Source organism: Primulina eburnea, chromosome 3, assembly GCF_022965805.1.
Source record: "Primulina eburnea isolate SZY01 chromosome 3, ASM2296580v1, whole genome shotgun sequence".
In the NCBI taxonomy this organism is placed as follows: domain Eukaryota; kingdom Viridiplantae; phylum Streptophyta; class Magnoliopsida; order Lamiales; family Gesneriaceae; genus Primulina; species Primulina eburnea.
In genome coordinates, this window is record NC_133103.1 from 34815215 (window position 1) to 34841674 (window position 26460).

General features: G+C 37.2%; 2 protein-coding genes across 3 annotated transcripts; one reads left to right on the forward strand and one right to left on the reverse strand.

Moving 5' to 3' along the window:
* Positions 1–1310: 1310 nt before the first annotated feature.
* On the reverse strand, positions 1311–13186 carry LOC140827532 (gamma-secretase subunit APH1-like). 2 transcript variants are annotated; one of them, XM_073190221.1, is made up of 6 exons: positions 12899–13181; positions 12655–12810; positions 10846–10931; positions 2424–2549; positions 1964–2091; positions 1311–1657 (listed from the first exon to the last, which is right to left on the reverse strand). In XM_073190221.1, the coding sequence occupies exons 1-6, from the start codon at positions 13009–13011 to the stop codon at positions 1511–1513; spliced, it is 756 nt and encodes a 251-aa protein (XP_073046322.1). In that variant the 5' UTR covers positions 13012–13181; the 3' UTR covers positions 1311–1510. The 2 variants fall into 2 exon arrangements, with proteins under 2 accessions (XP_073046322.1, XP_073046323.1); XM_073190222.1 differs by lacking the exon at positions 1964–2091 and having other exon boundaries at positions 12899–13186.
* A 10312-nt stretch (positions 13187–23498) lies between these two features.
* Positions 23499–26415, forward strand: LOC140827533 (protein farnesyltransferase/geranylgeranyltransferase type-1 subunit alpha-like). Its single transcript, XM_073190223.1, has 5 exons — positions 23499–23856; positions 24441–24550; positions 25382–25502; positions 25673–25768; positions 25855–26415. Exons 1-5 carry the CDS (start codon positions 23608–23610, stop codon positions 26272–26274), a joined length of 996 nt encoding a protein of 331 aa, XP_073046324.1. The 5' UTR covers positions 23499–23607; the 3' UTR covers positions 26275–26415.
* The last annotated feature ends 45 nt before the right edge of the window (positions 26416–26460 follow it).

The window sequence follows — 26460 nt, forward strand, 5'->3', positions numbered from 1 at the left end:
ACACCTTACACACTCTTTTCAGATAAAAATGAAGAACAATTACACGATGAAGAACAAGAAATATTTTGGGGCCGATGATAACATCAAGCTCAAGACCGATAATATGTTTTAGTTATATTAAATTATAATCGTTTATGTACTTTACGCATTTCGCATTTTTTTCATTGTGAAAACAATGTTTATTTATGAAAAATACCGGTTTGGTTGTAAAGTGTACTTCGAGACCTGTTGTTTTACGATCGTATGATTGTTAAACAACGCCGACGTCAATGCGTCTCGATCTCGGGGCGTGACATTGACAGACTATTTTTTTTTTTTATTTCTCATTCATTATCATCCATAAATTATTTAAAAATTTATATCAAATATTATTGCAGTAATTCATGTTAGTTATATTAGTAATTATTAAAATTTTAATTTATAAATAATTTAAGTTATTTATTATCAAAACAATAATGGGTTATATATACACACACACATACACAAATGAGCAATATGTGTAGATAATTGTCACGAACACACACAAAAAAAGTATTTTAGCTTTTAACTGACTTTTTACATGTAGATTGTGCTTGGTTGTATTGATATATTACTTATTGAAAATTTATCGAGATCATTCCAATTATTGAATAGGATAAGGAATATATATTGGTATATAAATAATAGAAGTTTGATTTGACTTACTAAAATTGAGGAGAAATTATTATATTTTTATTCTTTGACCATTTATCAATAATAGTTATTTTTTTTATTTTGGGATTGAAATCGTAAGTGAAAGATGAATTCACATTTGAGAACTTGACATGGACTCCATTTTCTGAATATGATTTGTTGATGATTGAAATCAATAAAATAAAAAAAAATGTTTTGATTTGAAATTAGATAAAAAAAAAAAAAAAAAAAAACGAAACCAATTTTATAAATATATCAATATGAATTTTCTCAATTATAGAAGTATTTTCCTTGTAATTGATTTTATTATTTTTTTACTATTTTCTAAAAGATATTTATTGATACAAGGATATGGTTGATTATGGGTTTTTTTTAAAAAAATTGGAACTACATTATTTGAGGATTTAAAATTTTTTTTTGGTTGCTAAATCTATGATGTCAATATCATATGTTCTGATTGTAAATGCTTTAATATATGTAAACACATTGAAATCTTTCTGTCATACCAACTGGCTTAAAGATTATGTTTAAAATAATCCAAAACATTTATTTGGGAAAAAAAATATCAAAGTTTAAAATCAAACCAAATGAAACCTTGGTTTGGATTAAGGCTCACACACACACACACATACTGGAAATACCAAACCAGGGCATTTGATTGCAGTACCCAGTAGCACAGAAACAAAATCTTGGACATGTGCGCAAACAAATAATGGAACATATACCCAAGGCAAATCAGATGCCTGAGATTGATCGTTTTAGTATGCGACCCTCTAAATGTAAAATACAGGGCACTATTCTACAGCAGTTAAGAGAGGAACATACTTTAAGTTGGAGCTCAATCGGTGTAAGTTTCTTGCCTGCTTCGGTTCTCGGGCAGTCTCCTCCAGACTGTTTTCCCACAATGTACCAAAGTTAATATTGCCATGACATAGAGCAGAGGTATGCCAATAATGCAGCCTCCCGATGCAAGATTTATCAATGTCTGTTGAGGAGCCAAAAGTTAGTTAAAAGTTTCAAGATATACAGCTAGTCTCCAGCTACTGACTCGGTACTTTCACAAGATTATTTTTGTGTCCGCCTAAAATAAGATTGATCGATGGACTTCCCAGGAATCTGGATGAAATTATTCACATGATAATTGACAAGGAGTTAAATATCAGAAGAGTGCTAGAGATATATTAACTGCTTGTGCTTTCAGAAAAATTGTTGATATACATGCACATACACACACGTATATATTGTCAAAAAAATTATAGTTCAGATGACACAAGTGAAGAATAGTCCTTACAAGCATTCCAGAAGCAACATGAACAGCAGGAACAATACATTGGTCCATCCTGTTTCCTTCCGAGTATCCACTGAATGCAATTACCATTGAGAAGGTATGGATTGTAACAAATGCAAGAGCTATAGTTGCTGCAGACAATAAATAAAATAAAATAAATAAAATAAAATTTCCAGCTTAAAAAAAACACGTGGATCGAGTTGCTTGAAGATAAAATTTATCGATCGAAATGGTCAAAATGAATGTTAATGAATCAACTTCGTCTTCAAATAATATTACTAAACAAACTCAAGGATTGTCAACCTTGGATATTTAAATCAACATGAAATGTTGCATCATTTTAGGTCCACTCAGATTAAGTGAAGGCCACATGCAGCTGTGTTCAACAAAAATAGAAATGATAAAACATTTAGGTTTTAATGACACTTCATATATAGTTTAAACCAAGCAACAAACTACTAACCAGAGACCAGAAAAAATGGCATCTGTGAACATTTTTCTACATAATATGTCGCTGGTCCAAATGCAGGAGTTAGCAGGCTAACACAGAAGAAGACAGCATGAGCCACACCATGACCCATACCACCAGCTGCAAATCAGGTGAGTAAGACCAGCATTTAAAAATAGAAAGACAGCAAAACCTATAAGAAACTGAATGCATCATAAGGATTGTCACAACAGCACAACGAAGTAACAGATGATATAACTTCGGCTTGTGCTACAAAAATCTGAAAAGGGAGACTGTTTCCGGATTCAGTTCTTTACAAAACCAGCACCGTCTTGCACAGAAAGGTGCTCACCCCAAGTGCAGGCCAGCACCATGACTAGAAAGAGGCACAAGATCGTATACATGTGTACCTTGTGCCTTGTCTGCCGCCTTATATGCCTTTGACAAGAATGTAATTGATGAAGTTCAATTTTATTTTCTTGTAATCAATAGCTTATTAGGTGATTGATTTGAATGTGCACAATGTAACACCTCAAATACTAGACAAGTAATCTTTAAATAATCAAGGAGTCGTTTCTTAGGCCTTGGAGATATGATTATTTTATTTAGTAAGCTTGAATTGGCGAGACTGAGCATAAATATTTCAAAGTATATTCATTTTTGGAAATTAGCCAAATTATGATGGGACCGCAATATTTTCTAACTCCTCGATCAATTTTATATATTATTGCACGTGACTCGAGTGAGGTAAACCGGACCATACACACAATGCCTAGAAGTTGCATAGATGTGTACTCTGTCTTGAATGAGCCAGCACGTGTTTACACCTAGAATTAGAATAATTTTATTCAGGGAATTATCTCGTATTTTTATCAATTGAACATTTAAATTATGCACTATTATTTTTGGATTTTGAAAGCTCTATACAATTGTCCCTTTAACAAAATTATTAAGTTTTTTGGTCAAACTGAAACAATATGATTTGTTTAAAATCATGTTTCAGAATTTATTTGAACTCTAGTTTCTTATTTTAAAATTGAAAAGATTTTTGGTTAAAAAAAAATGAAAATATTTTGAACGTAAATCGATAGTTTAATTATTCAAATCAAATTTAAGAAAATAACTCTATTCAAATCGCTAAATTAACATTTAGGTTTTTCAACATAAATAATAAAGTTCAAATAAAATTTTAACATTTGATTTATACATGTCATAGTATTCCAAGTTCGACAAAACAAAATTAATAATTTTGTAAAGAGAATCAACAGAGTAAAATAGTTTTTCACTTTTTCTAAACCCAAAAATCAATCCACACAATTTAAATGTAAAAACAATACTATGAAACATCCAATCAAGGTTGTAAATGGCGGGAGGCGGTGGCGGGACGGTCGGTGATCACCTACTGCCTCGGCCGCCTAGACGGTTTTTAGGTATTTTTTTTTATAGATAATCATGCAATATAATCATTTTTATATAAAATATGCAATTAAATAATGTTTAAGCACAAAATATAATATCATCTAGATATTGTGCAATTAATAAAGATTCATCATCATATTAATGCTATTATGCTAACAAAGTAATATAATTATTTTTACCAAAAAACTAAGTTTAAATTTCAAAGTTTCAATCAATTATCCATTAATAGAACAAGTATTAGACTAAACATAAATAATCTTCCAAATCATCAACATATGCACCATCTACACATGCGGCAGCAGGCGGATTGTGTGTGGTGGTGTTACGAGCCCAAATCAGAATGTTGGAAACTTGGGTCCATTGGGCCCAAACACAGCAAAGGGCCCAATACCCATTGAGAAACCCAAAATAGTAAATGTGTATACGAGGAGAAACAAAGGGGAAAAACGTGTATGGGAAGGGGGGGATTTAAATACTAGTTAGAGGGGAGGAGAGAGTATTCAGTTACATATTCTGTTGAGGGATCACTAGCACTTGCTAGGGGGAAAGTCTTGTACAGAGTGTTTAACTCTGGGTTCTCATTTCTTTATTGAATAGAATATTTCATTTCAGTATTTGTTCTTCATTTCTGGAATTACCTTCTTGAGTAATCTAAGATCATAACATTGGTCCGACCTGCCGGATTCGAAGGGGCGATAGAAGACGATGGCCAGCACCAGGAACGACGCAAAGTTTGAAACGATGGAACGGTCGGTGAACAGTCTGCAAGAGAGTATGCTGCACGTGCAAGACAGGCTAGAAAAGCTGGATCAAACCCTCGGAAGCCTCAGCGAACTGGGAATATTGATGGAACAGTTGATAAAAAAACAGGGAGAAGGAAGTGCTCACGGTCAGTATGACAAGTCGGAAAAGGAGCAGAGTGCGGAGGTTCCCGATGAAGGACGACGTGAAGTAGTCACAGAAGAGATGAGGATGGCCTTAAGGAGGATTGAATTACCTGTGTTCGAAGGAGAAGACCCGATGGGCTGGCTGGGGAAAATTGAGCAATACTTTGATGTTCATGACACCCCGATTGGATGTAGGCTCAAATTGGCTTACATTTGTATGCAAGGATCCTCAATCCATTGGTTCCGCTGGATGAAGGTGAGGGTCCCCAATATGAACTGGGATCGGTTTGCCGAAGAACTAATCAAGAGATACGGTGGATACGAGGCCAACCCATTTGAACTCATGGCCTCGTTGAAGCAAGGACAGCAACCAATCGACACCTATATTGAACGCTTTGAGGTGTTGGTTGCCCAGATTGGTGACGTTCAAGAAGACCAATGTCTGGGTTACTTTATGAGTGGATTGCGGGAGGAGATTAGGAGGAAGATGATCGTTCACAGCCCACGAACGGTGGACAGAGCGATGCTCTTGGCAAGAGGGTTAGAAGTCGAGTTGTTCGGGAAGGTGATGGATCGTGGCAGAAGCCAATCTGGGCTTGGCTCAGGTGTGGAACAGAAAGGGCCCTTTAAGGTGACTTGGGCTAATCCGGCCCAATCCACTGAAAAGGATAGCCCATCTACTAACCCATCATCGCGAATTATCGCGAGAACGACGGGCCCAGGAGAAGGGTACTCACACAGACCTTTCTCTCAGACCTCTCACGGAGGAGGGACGCGATCAAGCCCAGGTGGGAGTGGTGGGGGAATGGCGAGATCGCCAGTACCAAAGAATCGTGAGGGTAGAATTATATCACACCAAGAATATCTGCATAGGAGGGAGAAGGGGTTGTGCTTTAAATGTGGAGAGCCATACCACCCTCTACACAAGTGTGCGAACAAAAGTTTGAGGGTGACTCTACTAGCTGAGGAGGATGGGGGAGAAGGAGAGGAGGGGCATGGGGCAGTGGGAGGAGAGTTTGACAATCAGGAAGGTGAGGTTGAAGCATGGACAAGTGCCCCAATCACTGAGTACAATACGTTGGAGCTGCCTTTATACTCGATCAGCGGAATTAACCAGCCACAAACATTAAAAATGAAAGCCAAGATAGCAGGAAGGGGAGTGGTACTGATGATTGACAGTGGTGCGAGCCACAACTTCATATCAAGACAACTGATTCATGATGTGGGAATTAAAGTGGATGAGGAGGTGAGATTCTGTGTTTGTTTGGGAGATGGGGGTCGTGTTGCTTGTCAGGGATTGTGCAAAGAGGTGGAAGTGGATTTGGGGCTCTGCCAAATACAGATCCAGGGATATTTGTTTGAATTGGGTGAGCTTGATCTCATCCTAGGAGTTGACTGGCTCCGAACACTGGGAGATGTCACGCTCAATTGGGCCAACATGGAGATGAGGTTTACGTGGCAAGGGCAGCCCGTGGTTCTAAGGGGAGACCCGACTCTCAGCCGATCTGTGGTATCACTGAAGTCGATTGCAAAGGTACGAGAAGTAGAATTCAGTGGAGCGGTGCTACTTAAATGGAAGGACAGTGAACTGAGCAAGCTGAGGGTTGAGCAAGGAGACTCCAATGGGGCATTTGACCAACTCCTCTCGGGATACGGTGGTGTGTTTCAGGAGCCCAGCGAGTTGCCTCCTCACCGACTCCAAGATCATGTCATTAACATCAAGGAGGGGTACGGTCCAGTTTCAGTACGACCATATAGATATGCCCATCACCAAAAAGACGAGATAGAAAGGATGGTGCGAGATATGCTCAAGTCGGGTATCATACAGCCGAGTGGTAGCCCATACTCCAGCCCTGTAATTCTAGTAAAAAAGAAAGATGGCAGTTGGAGATTCTGTGTGGATTATAGAGCATTGAATGAGATCACCATCTCCGACAAGTACCCCATTCCAGTAGTCTAGGAGTTATTCGATGAGTTGCACGGTGCTAAATACTTTTCGAAGTTGGATCTCAGGTCGGGGTATCATCAAATTCGAGTGCAACCGGAGGACATTCCAAAAACGGCGTTTCGAACACACGACGGGCATTACGAATTTGTGCTAATGCCCTTTGGGTTAAAGAACGCTCCAGCTACGTTCCAAGCCACAATGAATGAGGTATTCCGCCTTTATTTGAGGAAGTTTGTTTTAGTTTTTTTCGATGATATCTTAATTTACAGTGAGGGGTGGAAAGAACATTTGAAGCACGTGGAAACAATACTCAATGTGCTGCTAAGCAACAGCTTGGTTTTGAATCAAAAGAAGTGCCAATTTGGGTTGAGTCAAGTTAGTTATTTGGGACACATTATCACTGGTCAAGGGGTGATGGTGGATCCAGATAAAATAGACAGTGTTAGCAACTGGCCAAGACCTAAGAATACCAAAGGCTTGAGGGGATTTCTCGGGTTAACAGGCTATTACAGAAGGTTCATCAAAGATTATGGGAAGATTGCTAAACCACTCACGGACCAGTTAAAGAAAAATAATTTTTCTTGGAATGACATGGCAGAAAAAGCCTTCCTCGAGCTTAAAGGAGCTCTAAGCACGGCCCCTGTTCTGAAGATGCCCAATTTCGACAAGGAATTTATAGTGGAATGTGATGCATCGGGAGGGGGGCTCGGGGCTGTATTGGCTCAAGCAGGCAGGCCCATAGCTTACTACAGCAAGGCATTGGCTGACAAGGCATTAACCAAATCCACTTATGAACGTGAATTGATGGCATTGGTGTCAGCAGTACAACATTGGCGCCACTACCTTTTGGGACGCAAATTTACTATAATAACATATCATAAACCGCTGAGGAATCTCTTACAGCAGCGGATCACCACCCCTGACCAACAATATTGGTTGGCAAAACTACTTGGGCATGAGTTTGAGATTAAGCATAAGGCGGGGGCAGATAATGGGGCAGCGGATGCTCTGTCGAGAAGGGAAGGCAGGGGTGACTTGATGGCTATCACAAGAGCAGAATGGATAGAGATAGATGAGCTAAATAAATCAGTTGGGGAGGACCAGGGACTGAGGAAGGTTATAAATGACATACGAGAAGGAAGCTTGAACAACAGCCATTACACAATAGTAAATGGGTGTTTGTTGCACAAAGGCAGATTAGTAGTTCCACAAGCCTCCAAATGGGTTCCCCTATTGTTAAATGAATTCCATACAACACCAGTGGGGGGTCATGCCGGGGCAGTTCGCACTTATAAAAGGGTGGCAAGCGACTTTTATTGGAAGGGAATGAAGAAAGCCGTAAGCAAATTTGTGGCTCAATGTACCGTATGTCAAAAGCAAAAGTATGAGGCCACCAAACCTGCTGGATTACTACAGCCATTGGGTCTACCCGAGGCAATTTGGGAGGACTTAGCCATGGATTTCATCACGGGACTTCCAAAGTCAAAAGGGTATGATGTGATACTGGTTGTCATTGATAGGTTGTCCAAATACGGACATTTTTTGCTATTAAAACATCCCTACACAGCAAGTACAGTGGCGGAGGTATTTATCCAACAAGTTGTGAAATTACACGGGGTCCCAAAAACAATTGTAAGTGACAGGGACGCTGTGTTTATGAGTTTTTTTTGGTCAGAAATCTTTAGACTTCAGGGAACGCTACTGAAAATGAGCACAGCCTATCATCCGGAGACCGATGGGCAGAGTGAAGCGCTGAATAAATGTGTTGAGACCTACTTGCGTTGCTTCTGCTCGGAACAACCCAAGGTTTGGGCTCAATGGCTACATTGGGCAGAATATTGGTACAATACTTCCTATCATACTTCTGCAGGGATGACTCCCTTTGAAGTTGTCTATGGACGAAAGCCACCGAGCATTATGAGGTTTACTTCGGGAGAGACACAGGTGGCAGCGGTGGCACGAGCATTGAGTGACAGGGATGAGCTCTTACGGCAGCTCAAGTTTAATCTTGAGAGAGCTCAGCAACACATGACAAAGCACGCTAACAAGAAAATAAGAGAGGTTCACTTTCAAGAAGGGGACATGGTTTACTTGAAGTTGCGTCCGCATCGACAGAATTCAGTTTGCTCACGAGTGGCGCCAAAGTTATCCAACAGATTCTATGGGCCGTTTAAGATCAAGAAGAAGGTGGGATCAGTGGCTTATAGGTTGCAATTACCAGAGGGCTCAAGGGTGCATCCGGTATTTCATGTTTCATGTTTAAAAAGAGCTGTGGGTAACTCTGATGTTGAGATCAAACTACCTAAGGAGCTAGACACTGATTTACTTCTGACTTTTGAGCCTAGCATGATTTTGGCAGGGAGAATTAAAGTTGTATCAGGCCAACCCTGTGAACAGGTGTTAGTGGGATGGAAGGGACGGTCGGAAGAAGAGGCTACATGGGAGAATTTCGAAGACTTCAAAGAGCAATTTCCAGATTTTCGCCTTGAGGACAAGGCGATTTTTGAGGAGGCCGGTATTGTTACGAGCCCAAATCAGAATGTTGGAAACTTGGGTCCATTGGGCCCAAACACAGCAAAGGGCCCAATACCCATTGAGAAACCCAAAATAGTAAATGTGTATACGAGGAGAAACAAAGGGGAAAAACGTGTATGGGAAGGGGGGTATTTAAATACTAGTTAGAGGGGAGGAGAGAGTATTCAGTTACATATTCTGTTGAGGGATCACTAGCACTTGGTAGGGGGAAAGTCTTGTACAGAGTGTTTAACTCTGGGTTCTCATTTCTTTATTGAATAGAATATTTCATTTCAGTATTTGTTCTTCATTTCTGGAATTACCTTCTTGAGTAATCTAAGATCATAACAGGTGGTTGAGAGTGAAAACCAAAAATAAAATAAAGAAAGTGAGGTGTGTTAGGGTTTTAATATTTAAAATTAGTTGACTTTGACTAGGTTTTTAAAATTGTTGACTATGCTTTTAAAATTGTTGACTACAACTTAAAAATCTTGACTGCCTGCCTCGCCTGCCTGCTCGCCGCCTCGCCCGCCTAGTCCTTCTGCTCGCCGCCTCGACCCGTCTCCCCAACGCCGTATAGCTTAGGCCGCCTAAAACACCCGCCTCATGCATAGGCAGTGCGATCGAGGGCCGCCTACCGCCTAGGCGGCCGCCTCGACCGCCATTTAGAACACTGCATCCGATAAATACCATAATATTTTGTATTTATAACCCCATGTTGTTACAGAAAATTGGTTCCTAAACAAGGAGATTAAGCTTGACCCCTTCAATTTTCGAATATTTTTTCCTTAATCTGCCCAATTGTTAAATATTCATGTTAATATAATCAAGCTTAATGCATCAATTATGTTTTATGTCAAAACATGAACTTTGCAACTCGACTAGTACAGATTTTTGCTTTTGCGATGTGAATCTCTTCTCTCCAACAGCATATGGAAGATGTACATGCAGCTTGTACCTCTCACACGATGGTTGTCATTGGGACCTTTGTGTATTTATAGCTTTTGGTGTTTCATCATATGCTTTAGATTTCATTATTAACTTCATTAGCTTTTACATTATCTTTTCCATTTGTAAATTACTTGCAAGCACCTTGCTTTTCACAATTTTGTGATATAGAAAGATTGGTATTTTGAATATTTATTTGGAATCTTCATAATTGGTACTCTGAGACTACATCTTGCATGGGTAACTGTTGGTAGACCATTACCTCATTAGCTGTTGGGATAAAAAGTTTGTATTTTAAATTGTGATCAGACTATGTTTACAAGATTAGATTCAAGATTAGGTAGGCTAGATCTATAAATATATACTGTGTATTTCCTTTTCTTCATATCGGAATAATATTCAGATTTTCCTATTCCATGCCTCTTCTATTTCTACAACAATAACAAACTTTTCCGAATAGTACCCATGGTATACATGCATTGTGGCACACTTGATCCATGTCAAATGAAACGTGCATGAAACGTGAGGCAGCGGTAGAAGGGAGAGGAGGAGATTTTCAGTTGAAAGAAAAATTGATGCATGGAAAAAAGAAGAGAAGGAAAAACCTGCTACCCCGCGGAAAAAAATGGAGAAAAAAACGTATTTTTTTAAAAAACTTATCGACCACAGAGGGGTGGGCCACCAAACTAAAATCGCACATATAAGTACACACAACACTTACCGAGAGCAATTTGCATCTTATCTGTAATAAAGAGCCGAGGTTTGGAGACCCTATCAGCAAATGCGTCAAGTATATCTTCCATCTTCCTAATAAAATTTGCACAGAAAAATAAAAAAAATAAATCTTGCAAGACCCAGTGATCATGTTAGCAATAAATCCAATTAAAGTGACAAGACTATGCATAAGGAGCATAAAATAGCAGCTCCACGATTCTTTTCGGGGCATATCCGGCTCAGAAAAGCTGGAATAGATTGTCTTTTGTAATAATGCGGTGGTTATGATAACGGAATCGTTTAAATGGATTGGATTCAATAAAGACATACCAAAAGCCAAAACTCTGTTTGAAATTCAATCCCAATTACAGGTGGATGTAACCGGACATTCAAGTAGGGGGTGGTAAGCAGAGAAGTTTTGCATGGATCCATATGATTTTAAAAAACATATTGATAGATTTTTCCAATTCAAGCTCAGACGAAGAGAAACCAGACAAATAATTAAAAGGAAGAAAACTTTGACATCATTCCAGATCCTAAATAACATTAAAATTTGCTATTTATAGCAGAAGAAGAACCTTTTACTCGTTCTAAAAGTATTTCTCTGTGATTCATAGTGCTTTCAGACCAATTTACAATGTCTAATTATTTACACCAAAATTTAATGTTAGTAGTCAGGTAACTTAAAAAAAGCCAGATCTCATTAGTAGCATGGAAATTATTTTGTGGTAGAGCAGCTGCATGGTGCTCCAAAATTTAATTAGTGGCACTTGTTAAGTTGTAAGATATTTTCAATCATGTGTAAACTTGAAGTCCAATTTGAAATGACCTATTCGAGTATTATTGAATGGTCTATGTGTGATCATGGGGTGGCAGAGTTTAGTAGGCACTGTGAAATCATGGGTCTTTTTCCGGCGAGTTTCAGGGGAGGATCTAGTGGGATACAAATTTGGTTTATCAAACACATCTAACCATTACTCTTCCCGATCATTCAACTTCTGCTTATCCATCCAGCATATATGCTGCTATGACATGAATCAATCAATCAGCTCCCAAATTTTAGGTTTACAATACATATATCCATGTGCTCATGATCTTTAACTCGATTTGTTAATTCAAAACCACCTGCTATGTTAGGATAACATATAACCATAATCATATATTCTGAAATGGTGCATTGTAGGTATCGTACTAATAGTTGCATCATCTAAATTATTAATATTAAACTTAAAAGAGGAGAAATAACTTTGTGCTCTATGTATATAAATTGAGGTGTGAACTAGTAGAGTTTGAGTCAAGTTTTTTAATTCTTCAGGCTCATACGTATGATCATGAATTTTTCCTGTCTGGTTGAGCCATTCATCCGACTAGTTTTTCCGATCGATTTGTTTCAAAATTAAGCAAAAATAAAAGTACCATACTTTGCACTATGAGTATGAGGAACATGTGGTATAAATTTTTAATGGAAAATATAGGAACATGCTGTCATATTTAATCGGTATAAATTATATAGTATATATTCAATATAAAAAAATAATGATGGTTATAATAACCTCCTGAGCTGCCTGGTTAGTTTTCAAACGATTATGAAAAATTTCGAGCTCTAGTAATAATCGAGCTCGAGTAGAACAGCTCACAAGCCGGCTCATCTCATCTTTTACCCATACTAGTGCTACATCTTTCAATAGGTTATTTACAAACGAAACTAACAGTGGCAAAAACAATCCAGGAACAGGATTGGCTCAAGTGGCGCTGTTGGCGCAACACTCAATGACACATTAACAGATATTTAACCCCGGACAAATAGTCGACTTACCTGTAGAATCTCCACAGGAGCAGGCGTAGGGCTTCTTGAAATGCTACGGAAGTGAAAATGAGGAGAGCATATGGCCAAGCAGACACTGTCTTAAACGGTAGAAACGCTCTCCAGATTGCCGATAATGCAATGAGACTCACCAGCCACGCTAATGTACTACAATAACCAGTAATCAAATACCAAATTACTGATCATTCCAAGCAATACACTAGCACCACGTTCAACAAAAACAAATTGAAGAAACCTGGACAGAAGCGTGAGTATCAGAAAGGGCTTTTGAGAAATAACGGCGACGAAGAGCGAAAGTGACGGCCCCAGAGCTAACAGCACGTACCCAATCCCCGCGGCCACCGTCATCTTCCTTTGCCGCCTACTTCTCCGGCCGAGACAGCAAAATCCCAATAAACAAAGATTCAGGGAAATCAAGCGTACATGATCGAAATCTCAATTGTTTTTTTCACTCCTTTGTTGACCAGTAATGATCAAGTATAGAATTCACAATTTTTTTTTTTCATTTTATAAAACCAGATAGATACTAAAATGAATTAATTCAAGTGCAATATATTTATCTAAAAAAAATTGATCGTTGATTGAATTTAAAAGCCCCGTTTAAAATTTGAAGAGTTCAAAATAAAACAGTAATATTATATTTTAACAATGAAGTATGGATTTCATTGTTAATATTTTTATTATATAGTTGATTTTAAATAATTAAATAACAAAAATTTTATGGTTAAATTAAAATAATAATGAAAAAAAATAAACATTTTTTGGTCTAATGTTAAAGGTGAAGCCCTATGAATCTCACCTCTGTTGCATTGAAAAAAAATCTTCTTCTTGTTAAATTTGAATTTAAATGATGAGATACTACCTTTGGACGATACTTTATGGATTTATCAAATGATCTACATTTTGTTGGTGTATCTCTTTCTCTCACCCGATATACTATGTCACTTACCGTACTTTTAAACATACTTAAAATTTACGGATAATAAAATTTTTTCTTGAATAAGTAATTCTCTTTCAAAAAGCCATAAAAATAAAATGCTTGAACAAATATTTGAAATGTAAACGAACTTGCAACGAGTCAATTGTTTAAAACAAAATAAAGTAATTTCATTAAAAATCAGAGTGAAAATTTTTATCATACATAAAACTCTTGAAACTAAAGCGGTCCTCGGGTTTGGCCTCCGCACAGTCCGAGCAAACTCACTGATCCCCGCCTCCCGTCTCCTCATACTCGTCATCACCTGCATCGATTAAGTCTTGTGAGTCTAAAGACTCAACATGCATAAACTGAGAATAGCAAATAATACATAATAATCCACATGCATTTTAAAGTAGCCCAATACATATTTAAACCCTGAGCATACTTACATAAATATAGATGTGTATCAATTCATAAACTTTTCATAATCGTATTTGCAACATACATACATAATCATCATTATTTTGCATAGAGATATGTTTCAAAGCAAGTGACCCATAATGCAATGCGCCTGATCAGACTAAACCACAGTACTGGGCCGGCATGGATGTCCACTACCACATACATAAGATCCTCGATCATGCTTTACCGGGTGGATTGGTCCTGGTCATGCTTTACCACTTCTCAATCCTGCTCATAACTCGGTCATGCTTTACCGGGGTGGAGAGGTCCCAGACACGTTCTCCGGCTTCCAAACTCGTTCATAATTGGTCACAAGACAAATCACATACTTCAAAAACATAAAACATTTTCTTTTTACACATCAAACATACTTACATAGCGTTGAGGACTTCGTTGGATATCGCTTGGGCTACTGCTGTACATATATACTAATACATTATTCCAACAACTTAAAATTCCATAACTTAACCGTATCAATCAAACTCACCACCGAAGTAAGTAAATAACTTATGACTTTCTATTCTAGGGATAGCAAATTTAAAATCAGTATTAAATTATAGCTCCCTCTCAAGATCTGAATCAAAAACTCCCCCTCAAAAATATAATTGTTGCGCGATTTTTAAAAAGAAGTTTAAGCAATAAACACTCAAGCAGTTAAGGCAACATATAAATCGGAAAAATCAGTTCAGTTACATGCAAACTAACTGGATAAACATGATGTTAATTTAATCCATTACGTGTCCCTTGTATTAATATAAAACACACCATCTTATGTAAGGGAATTGCTACTACACTTAGCAAATATCAAATAACATCAAGTATCAGTCAGTTTATATATAATAAAACTGAGTGTACCAAAAATTGGTTGCATAGAATGCTTGGAATGCTGCATCGATTTTGAGTTTTTTTCCATAAGAACACCTAATTGCCTTGGACTTGATATCTGTGCTGGCTAACTGGTCTAACTGATGCAAATTGAACTCAACTGATGCTGAACCGCAATGATCAACTACTAGGATCTGATATGGAAATGAAGCGACGGCACTTCTGATGATTAAGCTCCACTTAACTCATCAGTTTCAACTGGTAGTTGGGTTTCGTCTGTTGATCAGTTGAACTGGTAAGCTGACAATTGAAATCTTATCCGCTGATCAGTTTAGCTATCCTGCTGTCAGTTGAATTCAAAAATCCTACAAATAGCTAAACAACAAAATAGCACAACAAAAATATAAAATATTATCAGAGGGTTTTGAAAACCATTTTAAAAATATTTTAAAAAGAATATCAGTTTTCGAATGTCCTTCTTAGAACATCTAGCTCTGATACCAATTAATGGATTGGTTCGGGTACTTTTGAGGATGCTTCAAACACAATAAATCAATGAGCTGCAATAGCTCGTGTTCTAAGAATGAAATCACCGATAAATTAAATCGTGGAAAAACACTCGAAGTAATCCTTCATTAAGAAAACTGATTGGTTTTATATCTTGTGCAACTGAATAACTGAAAATTACATAGGATCAGTTCTGGCTTATACCAGTTCGATTATGGACATAACTGAACTGATCAAATCAGTTAAGAACAAAAACAAGCAGTTAAATAGAAATAACACAAGATATGTTTATGAAAATTCAGAGACTTCAACTGCTCATATGTCACCCCTTCCACCTCCTCGGGTAGGATACACTAGAAGACTTTGATTTATACAACACTTTGTACAAACCCACTCAGCTTAAGACTTACACCACTGCGTAACTGAGCTCCTAGTCTAGACTGAAGACAACATCTTCCAGCCAACACTTGTTTAATGTCTATGTGTCAAAGATTACATACACAAGTTTTACGTCTTTGTGCAAGACTCACTCAACTGATCTTATAAGCTCTATTCTCTGATATGTGTGAGTGATAATGTGTGAGTGTGTGAGAACTGAACAATAAATACACCGAGAAGGTGTTCTCACACACTAATGGAAAAGAGCTTCTATACTAAGCTGATAAAACGTTGAAGTGTTCCCTTACTATTGGGTTGATTACTTCTTGTAAGCTGATAAGAATTTAAGTTTGTCCTTCTTCTTTACACACTTTTGTTCTTCTATTGTCTTCACTGATCTTCAATCTTCTATTTATAGGTACGAAGCTTGATCGTAGAGTAAGACTCAATTATTTTATTAGTTGCATTTTGAATCTGTTCCTCGATATTTGTATTGTACTTTCCAACAAATATGCTGGAACATTTTGGCTTTAAGCTCTGCTACAACGTTTATAATTTGTCCTTAGATTTGTACCCTTGTGCTGAGCTGGAATCCACTTGGATAAGCTTGTATTGTTATGCAGCTGATTGGTTCTAACCGATGCTCTGAACTGGTCGTCTGAACCGATCTTCAGTTTGGCTGGTGAAATCAGTTGACTCGTCAGTTGAACTTATTTCACTCTTTCAGTCGAACTGGTCGGTTGGGCTCTTCAGTAGTTGAATACTTCATCAGCTGGCCAGTTTTCTGAAGGTATTCTGTTGAACCTCCTATCAACTGGACAATCAGTTGAACTGCTCTTAATACTTCATTTGTACTGATTCAGTTCGATCAATCAGTTGGCACTTTCCTCACTTTTTTCTCTCATTCAAAACCGTGCATCAGTTTCAGTTTCTGCGCACTTAGGTAATATCATTAGAAACAAACAAACAAGTTTTGCTAACATCAAAATCAAGATCGCAAATATGAAATTTTCCAACAGTAGAGCCATTATGTTTTTCTGTGTCAAATGATTAATGATGTACAACCATAACCACAAACTAATTTACTCAATAAGCGATGACAACTTGGAAGTCCGAGAGAAAATTGTTCAGTAACTCATCATATGATCACTTATATGTATGATTGGATCCAAATGTGGGCTCAAATAGCTAACACATTCATCCATACATGTGGGCTCCACATAATAAATATGAAATCCAAATGTAAGAATAAATGTGAATCGTTTGATATGCACGTAGGTCTATATCCTAAGGGTAGATTGAACTCAAAAACTTTCTTGCATGTGATTTTGATAAGATTGAAATAAATTTATAAATTTAAATAAGATTGAGATAATTATATATAACATTTAACTTTGTGACTGGAATTATCATCTAATAATTATATAAACCACTGAGAGAATTTTGGTAGAATTCTGTTCAATAAACTCATCATATGATCATTAAGGCGCTCATATAGATATTTTTATGTTTATGTTAATAAAATTTAACCAAAATATATAAAAAATAGTGATACCGAAATAGTAAGTCGGTGTCATTCGTAATATGCCAACTGGGCTCTAAAAGTTGATAACTCTAATCACAAGGTTCACCGTTATTGAAACTTTACCTTTGTCGTCAAACTCTAGAATCCAAATATTACATATTTTAAGTGGAGATAAATTTTCTTGTATTTTCATACGAACAATAATCTAAAATCGTCTTTTTTCAATCTCCAAAAATTGGGTCCACAATTAAAAGATTTGCTATTTGTCTAGATTCATTGGAAATCTGGACAAAATTATGCATTGAGATCAATAGCCGGAAGGCAGCGACAATCAGGTGGTGGCTCGGCAGTGGCGAGCTAAGTGTATATTATGTGTAATTAAATTTGATTACATATATTTAATGTCTCTCAAGTGTACATGGATCTTTCTAACGACCATGGGCTATCACGATCTTGGACCTTCTCTCACGGGCTTTCCTATGCGCAAGTACTCATAAGACTCCTCCCCCCTGGCAGGGAAGTCTGTACCTCCCCAGGTTTCGATCCCATGACCTCCAGGCTAAGTACATGGATCGTTGAAACCTGGTACCAATTGAGCTAATTAAAGAGTTGTTAATTAGGTATTATTAAGGAATTGATAATTCGGGATCAAGTGTTGGAATCCATCGAATTTAAAAAGGGATAACCCGATCTACTTCAGATTACATTATCTCGAGAAATCCAACTAGACAAATGAGATTCTGACACGTGACAGATAAGATTGATTCAGATTTTCTGAAATAGTCCGGATGCAGCTTATAAATGGAAGCTGAATTCATTTGTTTCCTACACCGCATTCTTCAGAGAGATTTCTAGCCTTATACCTTAGGTTTCTAGCCAGTCTCTAGGGCACTTTGGTGTCGGGAAGTTTCGGAGCTAGTGTCGACTCGAGGAGGGGTCGATGAACTGAGATCAAGACATCATCAGCGGGCTGACGACGGACGCAGATATAATCCTAAAGCCTTAAATAGTGATTTAAGGATCATTAGGGAGAACTTGTAGCATGTTTGATCTCGTTTGATATTGATTTCATTATGTTGGTATTGTCTAGGGTCAGAGCTTTCTGTTAGATTGTTTTAGTGAGGTACGTGATGTACTGACCGAGATATCCAAGCGTAGTATACACACTTATATGTTGCATATTTATCTGTCACATGATATATGTTTTACTGCTTTGGCATATTATGCATGACATATCATGTTGAGCCTGATATCTTTTGAGATATACCTCGTTTGTTGGGGCCGCTCGGCCCTATTCTATATTGTGGACGATGGGGGCATCGAGAGCTACAGTGTTCGACGGGACCCGCATGCTCTGATGACCTGGACATTATAGGTCCACTTCTTGATGATTAAGTTATTTGGTTTCCGCTTTTTAATTGTTGTTGTTAAGTTTTAATATTGCATACTTATTAGTCTGTTTAGTAGTGGCTCGGGTAAGAGCACTACAATCCTTCTAGAACTATGAGTTTTTCATTGTCCACTCTCTCATGTTTATTTTTATAAACTTTTGAATAATGTTTAATAGGATATGATAACAATCATCCATCCACTGGATTCTAGAGCCTTCTAGAATTATCCTTGGGTGATTTAACTAATTAGAAATTTACTAGTCATTGCTTGATTAGGAAACTTCGAGTTTAAAAACTAAACAATCCATTATTGTTGTTTCATCTTAATACCAATTGAAAATTAGACAACAACTGATGTAACGAGGATACAAAACTCGTTATTATGATGCAAAGTGAAAATTTCGAAAATTAAAATTTTCATTGATTCATTTTTTACAACTGCCAATTTTGAAATTTATTCCTAAATTTTAGGTATTTGCAATCTCTTCACAAATTTCAGGAGTCGTGCTAACTCTCACAACTTCCAAATATGTATTCCACTTATAAACACATGTACAATCATCTTTTTTTTTTTTTTTTTTTTTTTTTTTTTATCTCCATCAAACTAAATCACCAAATCCAACTCCTTGAATTTGATTATCCCATTGGTAACATATATATAATACTTGTGTGATTCTCAATAGTTTAAAGATATATCACTTCGTGAGTTCACAACTCAGGTGACTCGAGATATTATTTAGCACTCATACATGCTTAACCTTGTTTGCCCCATTATGTGGATCAATCACTTGATTACGAGGATGTAAAACTCAGTTCTGATTTCCCCCATCAAATAATAGTAAAAAAGGTCTAATAGCATTGTTCCATGATCCCTAGGTATAACTAGGGCTGAAAACGAGTTGAGCTATTCGTGAGTAGCTCGAATCAAGCTCGGTCAAAACTCAAGCTCTAGCTCCGTTTGACCGATCTCGAGTCAAGTTAGAGTAGCTTGAGCCCATAATCGAGTCGAGATCGAGTATTTGATGGGTCGGTCGAGTAGCTATATATATATAATTATTTAAAAAATGAAAAATGAAATTGAGTTTCTCGAGTTCGAGCTCGAGTATCTTGATATGTTATCGAGTCGAGATTGAGCTTGAAAATTAATACTCGAATCGAGTCGAGCTCGAGCTCGAGTATTACAAAAAAAATTTGAGTCAATCTTGAGTAGTGATACTCGGGCTCGACTTTACTGATTGTACCCCTAGGTATAACTGACAGTGCATGAATGAACAAACATGTTATGATTAGCGCATATTAAGGTCCATTCAACACATATTCTGATTGAATCTGCAACCACTAGTTTACCGAGAGTTTCATATGAATTCAATAACGATGTTATATACCTTTGAGTAATCATAGTGACATTGTGTGTGCAACTAAGTAAAACAATTTCTCTTAAAAACAACTCATACTCTAGGAAAATATTTCTTTGCAATATTAACTCACCAGATCACATATGATATACACACCTGTAAGTGAGCAACAAATCCCCTACTATAATGTATTTTCTTCTACGCATGTCGAAACTACATCCATTCCATCATGTATTCGGTAAATGAATCAAAGTGCAACACTACTACGTAGAGCCTCTATGTTTTCGTGGGTCAAATGACTAATGATGTACAACCATAACCGCAAACAAATCCATTCAGGAAGTGATAACCACTTGAAAATTCGAGGGAAAGTTGTTTAATGACTTATCATATGATCACTCATCTGTATGATTAGACATCCGTGGGGATCCGGACGCTAATCAAGTTCATAATCGTCATTGGGACAATTTAATCAATTATAATAAACAGGGTCTAATTTTTTTTAAAAAAATGCGGAACGTAATGGAAATCATACTAGTATACATATCAGTATAAAATAAGGTACAAGTCCTGTACATCATACATTCAATACAGACTAAGGTTCAACAACTAGCTATCAAGTGTTCAAACCCTATCTACAGCAACATCAAAGTCCATGGTCTCCACTCTAATCACGATCTCTCGTCATCTCCTCGACCCTGATCATGTCCCACCTGTTGTCATGCACACATACAAACACGACAACAGCCGGATAATTCCGGTGAGAATATAATCCCAATATAAATCAACGAACATGCAATCATATAATCAATATAAAGCATGAAGCAGATATCAGATATATATCAAAGTCTGAAACATAATTAATAAAAGACTATCAATCATACTCGTGATTCCACGACTCAGACTAGACTCAATCCTAGTCTATGGATCCCGGTTTTCAGACGTTGGCATTCCTATATCGACCAACAGTAATAGAAGAAACTCCGATTCTATCCACGTTGATATAACCAAACATCCAGTGTCTTGACATATCCGTCACAGACTGTGGCACTATCGCCAATACACTATCTATCTTGTGACATCGTGCAATGTGCCCGTGGCGATCCCACCACTATCAGGTACTTCTGTCACAAGATCACTCGTCTAATACTCGTCTAATACATGCTTCCTATAAATCAATAGAACAACATATAAAATCAAATCAATGCATATAACAACAATAAGTATGTGATTTAGGGAAACTCAAGTATATCCTACTTGAGTCGATCTCCCAATATCACATTGACTCATACCTTTCTTTCGTTGCAGTTCTGAAGACTTTCTTGTCTGGAATTCCAAATCTGTCAATGTACGATCTGGAAATGACCATATCAAATAATCCCATATCAATATACTACTAAAATCAATACCAATCTGATCAATCTGGATTTAATTCAAAATCAGCGGCATAATGGAATAATCTCGATATCACGATCAATATAACATCAACAGATATTAATTACAATCCATAACCAATATCCCAATATCCCACACAATCTGAAATCAATCAATAATCCAAATCTGTCAAGTATCAATCAATATATTCTGAAAAATCATAACAATTCCACAATTCATCTGTTTCTTAATCCGACTTCGATTTTATGATGTCTAACATGTCAAGAACATTATATATGAATCTTATTCAATTCTGACAATAGCATAAATTCAAATGATATCAGAAATCAATAAAACATACGGCCAGTTGTAGCCTGCGTCGATAGGAACACAGTACTGAAGTCAGATTACAATTCGGACGGACAGATTTCTCGTAAATCGAATTCTAAAATCAAAATCGTAAATTTGGCCTCGTTTTTCCATTTTCCTTTTGTTTCCTTCGAAAACTGAATTATACATATATTTATATATATAAATATATAAATATATATCAATTCGCATGTCAAGGCAACGTGTCAAATCTTCAATCTGCATGTCTCGCGCATATGCGCGACATCCACTGGCGCATATGCGCGAGACCTACTGGTCTCGGCCCTTGACAGCTCGTGCATATGCACGTGCCACCTCCGCGCATGTGCGCGCTATGTTCTCGAAATCAATTTTGGCTACTGGACATCTCGCGCATGTGCGCGCTCCCCGTCGCGCATGTGCGCCTACTTCTCTGGAAATGATCATGAACACTGGACTCATCGTGCATATGCGCGCGCTCTGCCGCGCATGTGCGAGCGAAGTTCTGTTCCGCACTTAAGCTTCCTGTATAGCTCGCGCATATGCGCGCCCTCATGCCGCGCATATGCGCGAGACCTACTGGTCACGCACCAAACATACTCATGCTACTCCAATTTCATTTTCGTAGTGATCCAACTACATCAAATCAATTTATCGACAATTAATCTCAAATTATCATAAAATACTTTCCAGGCATTACGACATCTCCATGCCAAAACTAATGAAACGTGACATTTGATATCACAAATGCTAGTCTCGAGCTCGAGATACCTTTATCCTTATTCTAGGCTGTTGAAATGATTAAGAATGCATTTAGAACATACAATACTATTAAATGAATTTCATGATCGATGTGGCATGTACGACCTCATTGTACTATAGTATATTCAATGTCTTTATCAACATAGTTTATATATATATATATATATATATATATATATATATATATATATATATATATAAACACAGATATAATAAATGTTATAATTGTTAAAACATAGATTATTATTAAAATAAAAAAATTATTACATAAGAGTTAATAAAGCTCAAACTACGAGTTGGCTAGTTAGTATCTACTCTAACACATTCATCCTTACATACGAGATCCACATAAAAAATCATGGAATCCAAATATAAGAATAAATGTGAATCGTTTGATACGCACTTATAAGGATATTCTAAGTGTATTTTGAACTCAAAAATTGTATTGCATGTGATTTTGATAAGATCGAAATAAATTTATAAATTTAATCAAGACTGAAATAGTTATTTGTAACGTCGAACTTCGTGATTAGAGTTATCAACTAATAATTATAGAAACCATTTAGAGAATTTTGGTAGAATATCGTCCAATAAACTCATAATGCGATCACTAAGTTGCGTATATAGATGCATTAATAAAGTTTAGCAAAATACATAACGAACAGTGATACCGAAATAGTAAGTCAGCGTTGATCTTAATTGGTCAGCCAATAACCAAGTTTTTTCAGGCGCCGCACTTACTAAATATAAGTATTCCAGGTTATTCCAGGCACTGCAGTGACGAAAAATATATTTCATCATTGTTGATTTGCTTCATAGTATTTTTGGCTGAGATGATCTATCTATAGATATAATTGGTTTTTCTTTATTTCTTTTAACTCCACAGACGAACTACTCTGTATGACTACAATGAGTCTCGTAGTTTCAAAGTCTCTATTTATGTAGTAATATATGATTATAAAAAAGTACTTATAAATAGCCGAAGTATTTTGCTGTTAACCTCTTGCTTTTGCACCACCCTCAGAATTAACCCTCGCACTGGAATACGAGTGTCCTAAAAGTGATTTGAAAAATTCACGGCTGGTTGGTCGGAGAGAGATGGAAATGAGCCGGAAAGTTAAAGAAGAAAGCCGCGAGCGTGTGCCCATTTGCCAGAGGCCCGAGTGGTCCGACGTGCGCCCCGTCCCGCAGGACGATGGCCCGAACCCGATCGTGCCGATTGCGTACGCTGAGGAGTTCAGGGAAACCATGGATTACTTCAGGGCCGTCTACTTGGCCGACGAGCGATCGCCTCGCGCGCTTCAGCTCACTCAAGAAGCTGTTTCCCTTAATTCCGGGAATTATACGGTGATGATATTTTTGTTTTCAAGACAGATTGGATGCAAAAACAATTGAAGTTGGCCCGAATTTCGGGTTCTTGACTCTTTTTTGATTATTTTTTGTTTAGAGCAATGTGGAAAGATGCAACCTTTCCTGGATCTAATGATTGAATACGGCTCTCAATTCCTTTTACCTGCTATGCAAAATTAATGGGAGTTTTTAATCTTGATCTATTCCACGACATTCTGCCTTGTTGCAAGTCTGATAGCCCATTGATACTTTATGGGGTTAAAGATCCAATCTTTACAAGCTTAGGTTGGTCGAAGACGAAAAATAAACTCAATATTTGTTGTTAATGCAATTGATGTACGATTCATGAGTTCAAACCAGAGGCTGTGATGTGACCATTGTTACTCATATTTTGAGTTGCATATGAATCTTTAGATTTCGTGTTTGTTTTCATTTTTTCGGTTTGCATGACGCCTACATATAGGAGCATTTGATTTACCTTGAATAAATCCATTTATTATCATTTTTCGAGTTTTATAGAAGTTTTTTCTTCACAGCCCTTATAGATGGGCAACTTGCTGAATGTGCACTTTTTGTTTCAGGTATGGCAATTCAGGCGTGTGATACTTGAGGAACTTAATGTTGATTTGCATGAAGAAATGGATTTTGTTGCTCGTATCATCAGAGACAATGCCAAAAACTATCAAATATGGTAACCAACATATTCCTTCATTTTTCCTTATGTAAGTATTAAATTCGTGTTTTGGTAGATGCTTAGGGGAGTACTAGTTGCAAATCTGAAAACTGATTAGGCATGATTTTTGTTTTGTTTTAAGTTCTATACCAAAGCTAAAATTAGATTTGTGATGAAATTTTCTTATAATCTGTTAAGATGAAATTGATCGGATAGGATCAGTGGCACTAAACTAAAATTCTTTCTCGTACTTGGTTTGTGGGCGATCTCTATGTAAATTTTCACGCTTGAATATGATCTACTTCCACCAGTATGCGAGGTGTAATATCTTCTAGTTTCTGAGAGGATGTGAACAGAACTGGTTGCTTAGAAAAGCTTTCAGAACGTACGATAAGTTTATTCTGCTTTATGAAAGTTCGCTGCTGTGTGAACTAGAAACTGCTGAAACACTTTGGTGAGATTAAGTCTTTAAAAAGGAAAATCGTCATTGCATAATTATCGATTTTCAAGTCATGCATGTGTGCATTTCGTTAAGGCATTCGGTGTGAAGAAATCATGGGATGGATTTCAATCGTCTTTCCTGTCTTAAAATCTTCTGAAGTTACAGTGAGGCAGAGAATGTACTTAATTCCTTAGTGCAATTGCGATCGAGTCACATAGAAATCTGGTGGTGGGATGCTTTCGTGGTGTTGAAGAACTCTGAACTAACAAGTAACAAGTGTTTGAGCCTTCCATGTAGAGAATTTCATGAGAAAGGAAATGATCAAATCTTTGGCCATACAGTTATGAGTTTATATTTTAGTTTCTAATCCTGATTTACTGCATGGGTTGCATTTGCCACAATCTTAGGCATCACCGACGCTGGATTGCTAAGAAGCTTGGGGCTGATGTTGCAAGCAAGGAGCTTGAAATCACTAAAGAAGTTCTCTCTCGGGATGCAAAAAACTATCATGCTTGGTCACATAGGCAGGTGGGTTCCAATTCACTTTTCCGGAGTTTTTCTGGGTGGAAAATATTCCATTCATTTCTATTTTTGTATTTACATCTTATCAAATTGGTAGCATCCTGTTGTTAGGTTTTGTTATTAGTCTGTATGTTTATAGACTACCTATGCTCAACAGTGGAGATTTCTTTATGCAGTGGGTTCTTCAGGAGCTCGGAGGATGGGACAAAGAACTTGCCTACTGTGATGAACTTCTCGAGGAGGATATTTTTAACAACTCTGCATGGAATCAGGTTTTTCTATATGTTACCTAAAAAGCTTTACTTTTTTTCCAAAAAAGATACTTTTATATTATATGTCGATATTGGTTTCCTTGTAGAGATATTTTGTCGTAACAAGATCTCCACTCCTGGGAGGGTTACAGGCCATGAAAGACTCTGAGGTTGCTTATGTAGTTAAAGCCATTTTAGCCAAACCCGAAAATGAAAGCTCTTGGAGGTATCTTCGTGGGCTCCACAATAACAGCTTATCATCTTTATCCAAAGATCCCCGGGTGGCATCAGTTTTTGTGAATGTTCTGAAGAGCAAAAAGGATTATGTCCAGGCATTGAACTTGTTTTTGGATCTTCTTTGCCGTCACTATGAACCAAGCGACGAGATGAAAAATTCCATCGATGCCATTTCTCCGGATTCTTGTCCTCCGGGTTCGAGTGTAGCTCAGAAAGTGTGTCATATCTTGCAGGTTGCTGATCCCATGAGAGCTGATTACTGGGAGTGGCGCCATAGCGTTCTGATTTGAAATATCGTGTTAGATATAACTATGAAATTAATTACTTTGGCTCCTCTACATTAACAATATTGTACGTTTATATATTCTATATATTATCATCAGGCATAAAAATTACATGTGCAATTGAAGTTTAATCACATGATTTTTTTTTGATTAATTTGTATTTAAGCAATAAGTTTATGATATCATAGTTTT

Bases quoted from the DNA above. Each gene is read 5' to 3' on its own strand.
- LOC140827532 (XM_073190221.1), bottom strand. From the start codon at position 13,011: ATGACGGTGGCCGCGGGGATTGGGTACGTGCTGTTAGCTCTGGGGCCG. The intron at 10,932-12,654 runs GTAAGTCGACTA...AAATTTTATTAG, and splicing joins CTCCTGTGGAGATTCTACAG to GAAGATGGAAGATATACTTG. The intron at 2,092-2,423 runs GTTAGTAGTTTG...TATTGTCTGCAG, and splicing joins GCCATTTTTTCTGGTCTCTG to CAACTATAGCTCTTGCATTT.
- LOC140827533 (XM_073190223.1), top strand. From the start codon at position 23,608: ATGGAAATGAGCCGGAAAGTTAAAGAAGAAAGCCGCGAGCGTGTGCCC. The intron at 25,503-25,672 runs GTGGGTTCCAAT...TTCTTTATGCAG, and splicing joins ATGCTTGGTCACATAGGCAG to TGGGTTCTTCAGGAGCTCGG. The intron at 25,769-25,854 runs GTTTTTCTATAT...GTTTCCTTGTAG, and splicing joins ACAACTCTGCATGGAATCAG to AGATATTTTGTCGTAACAAG.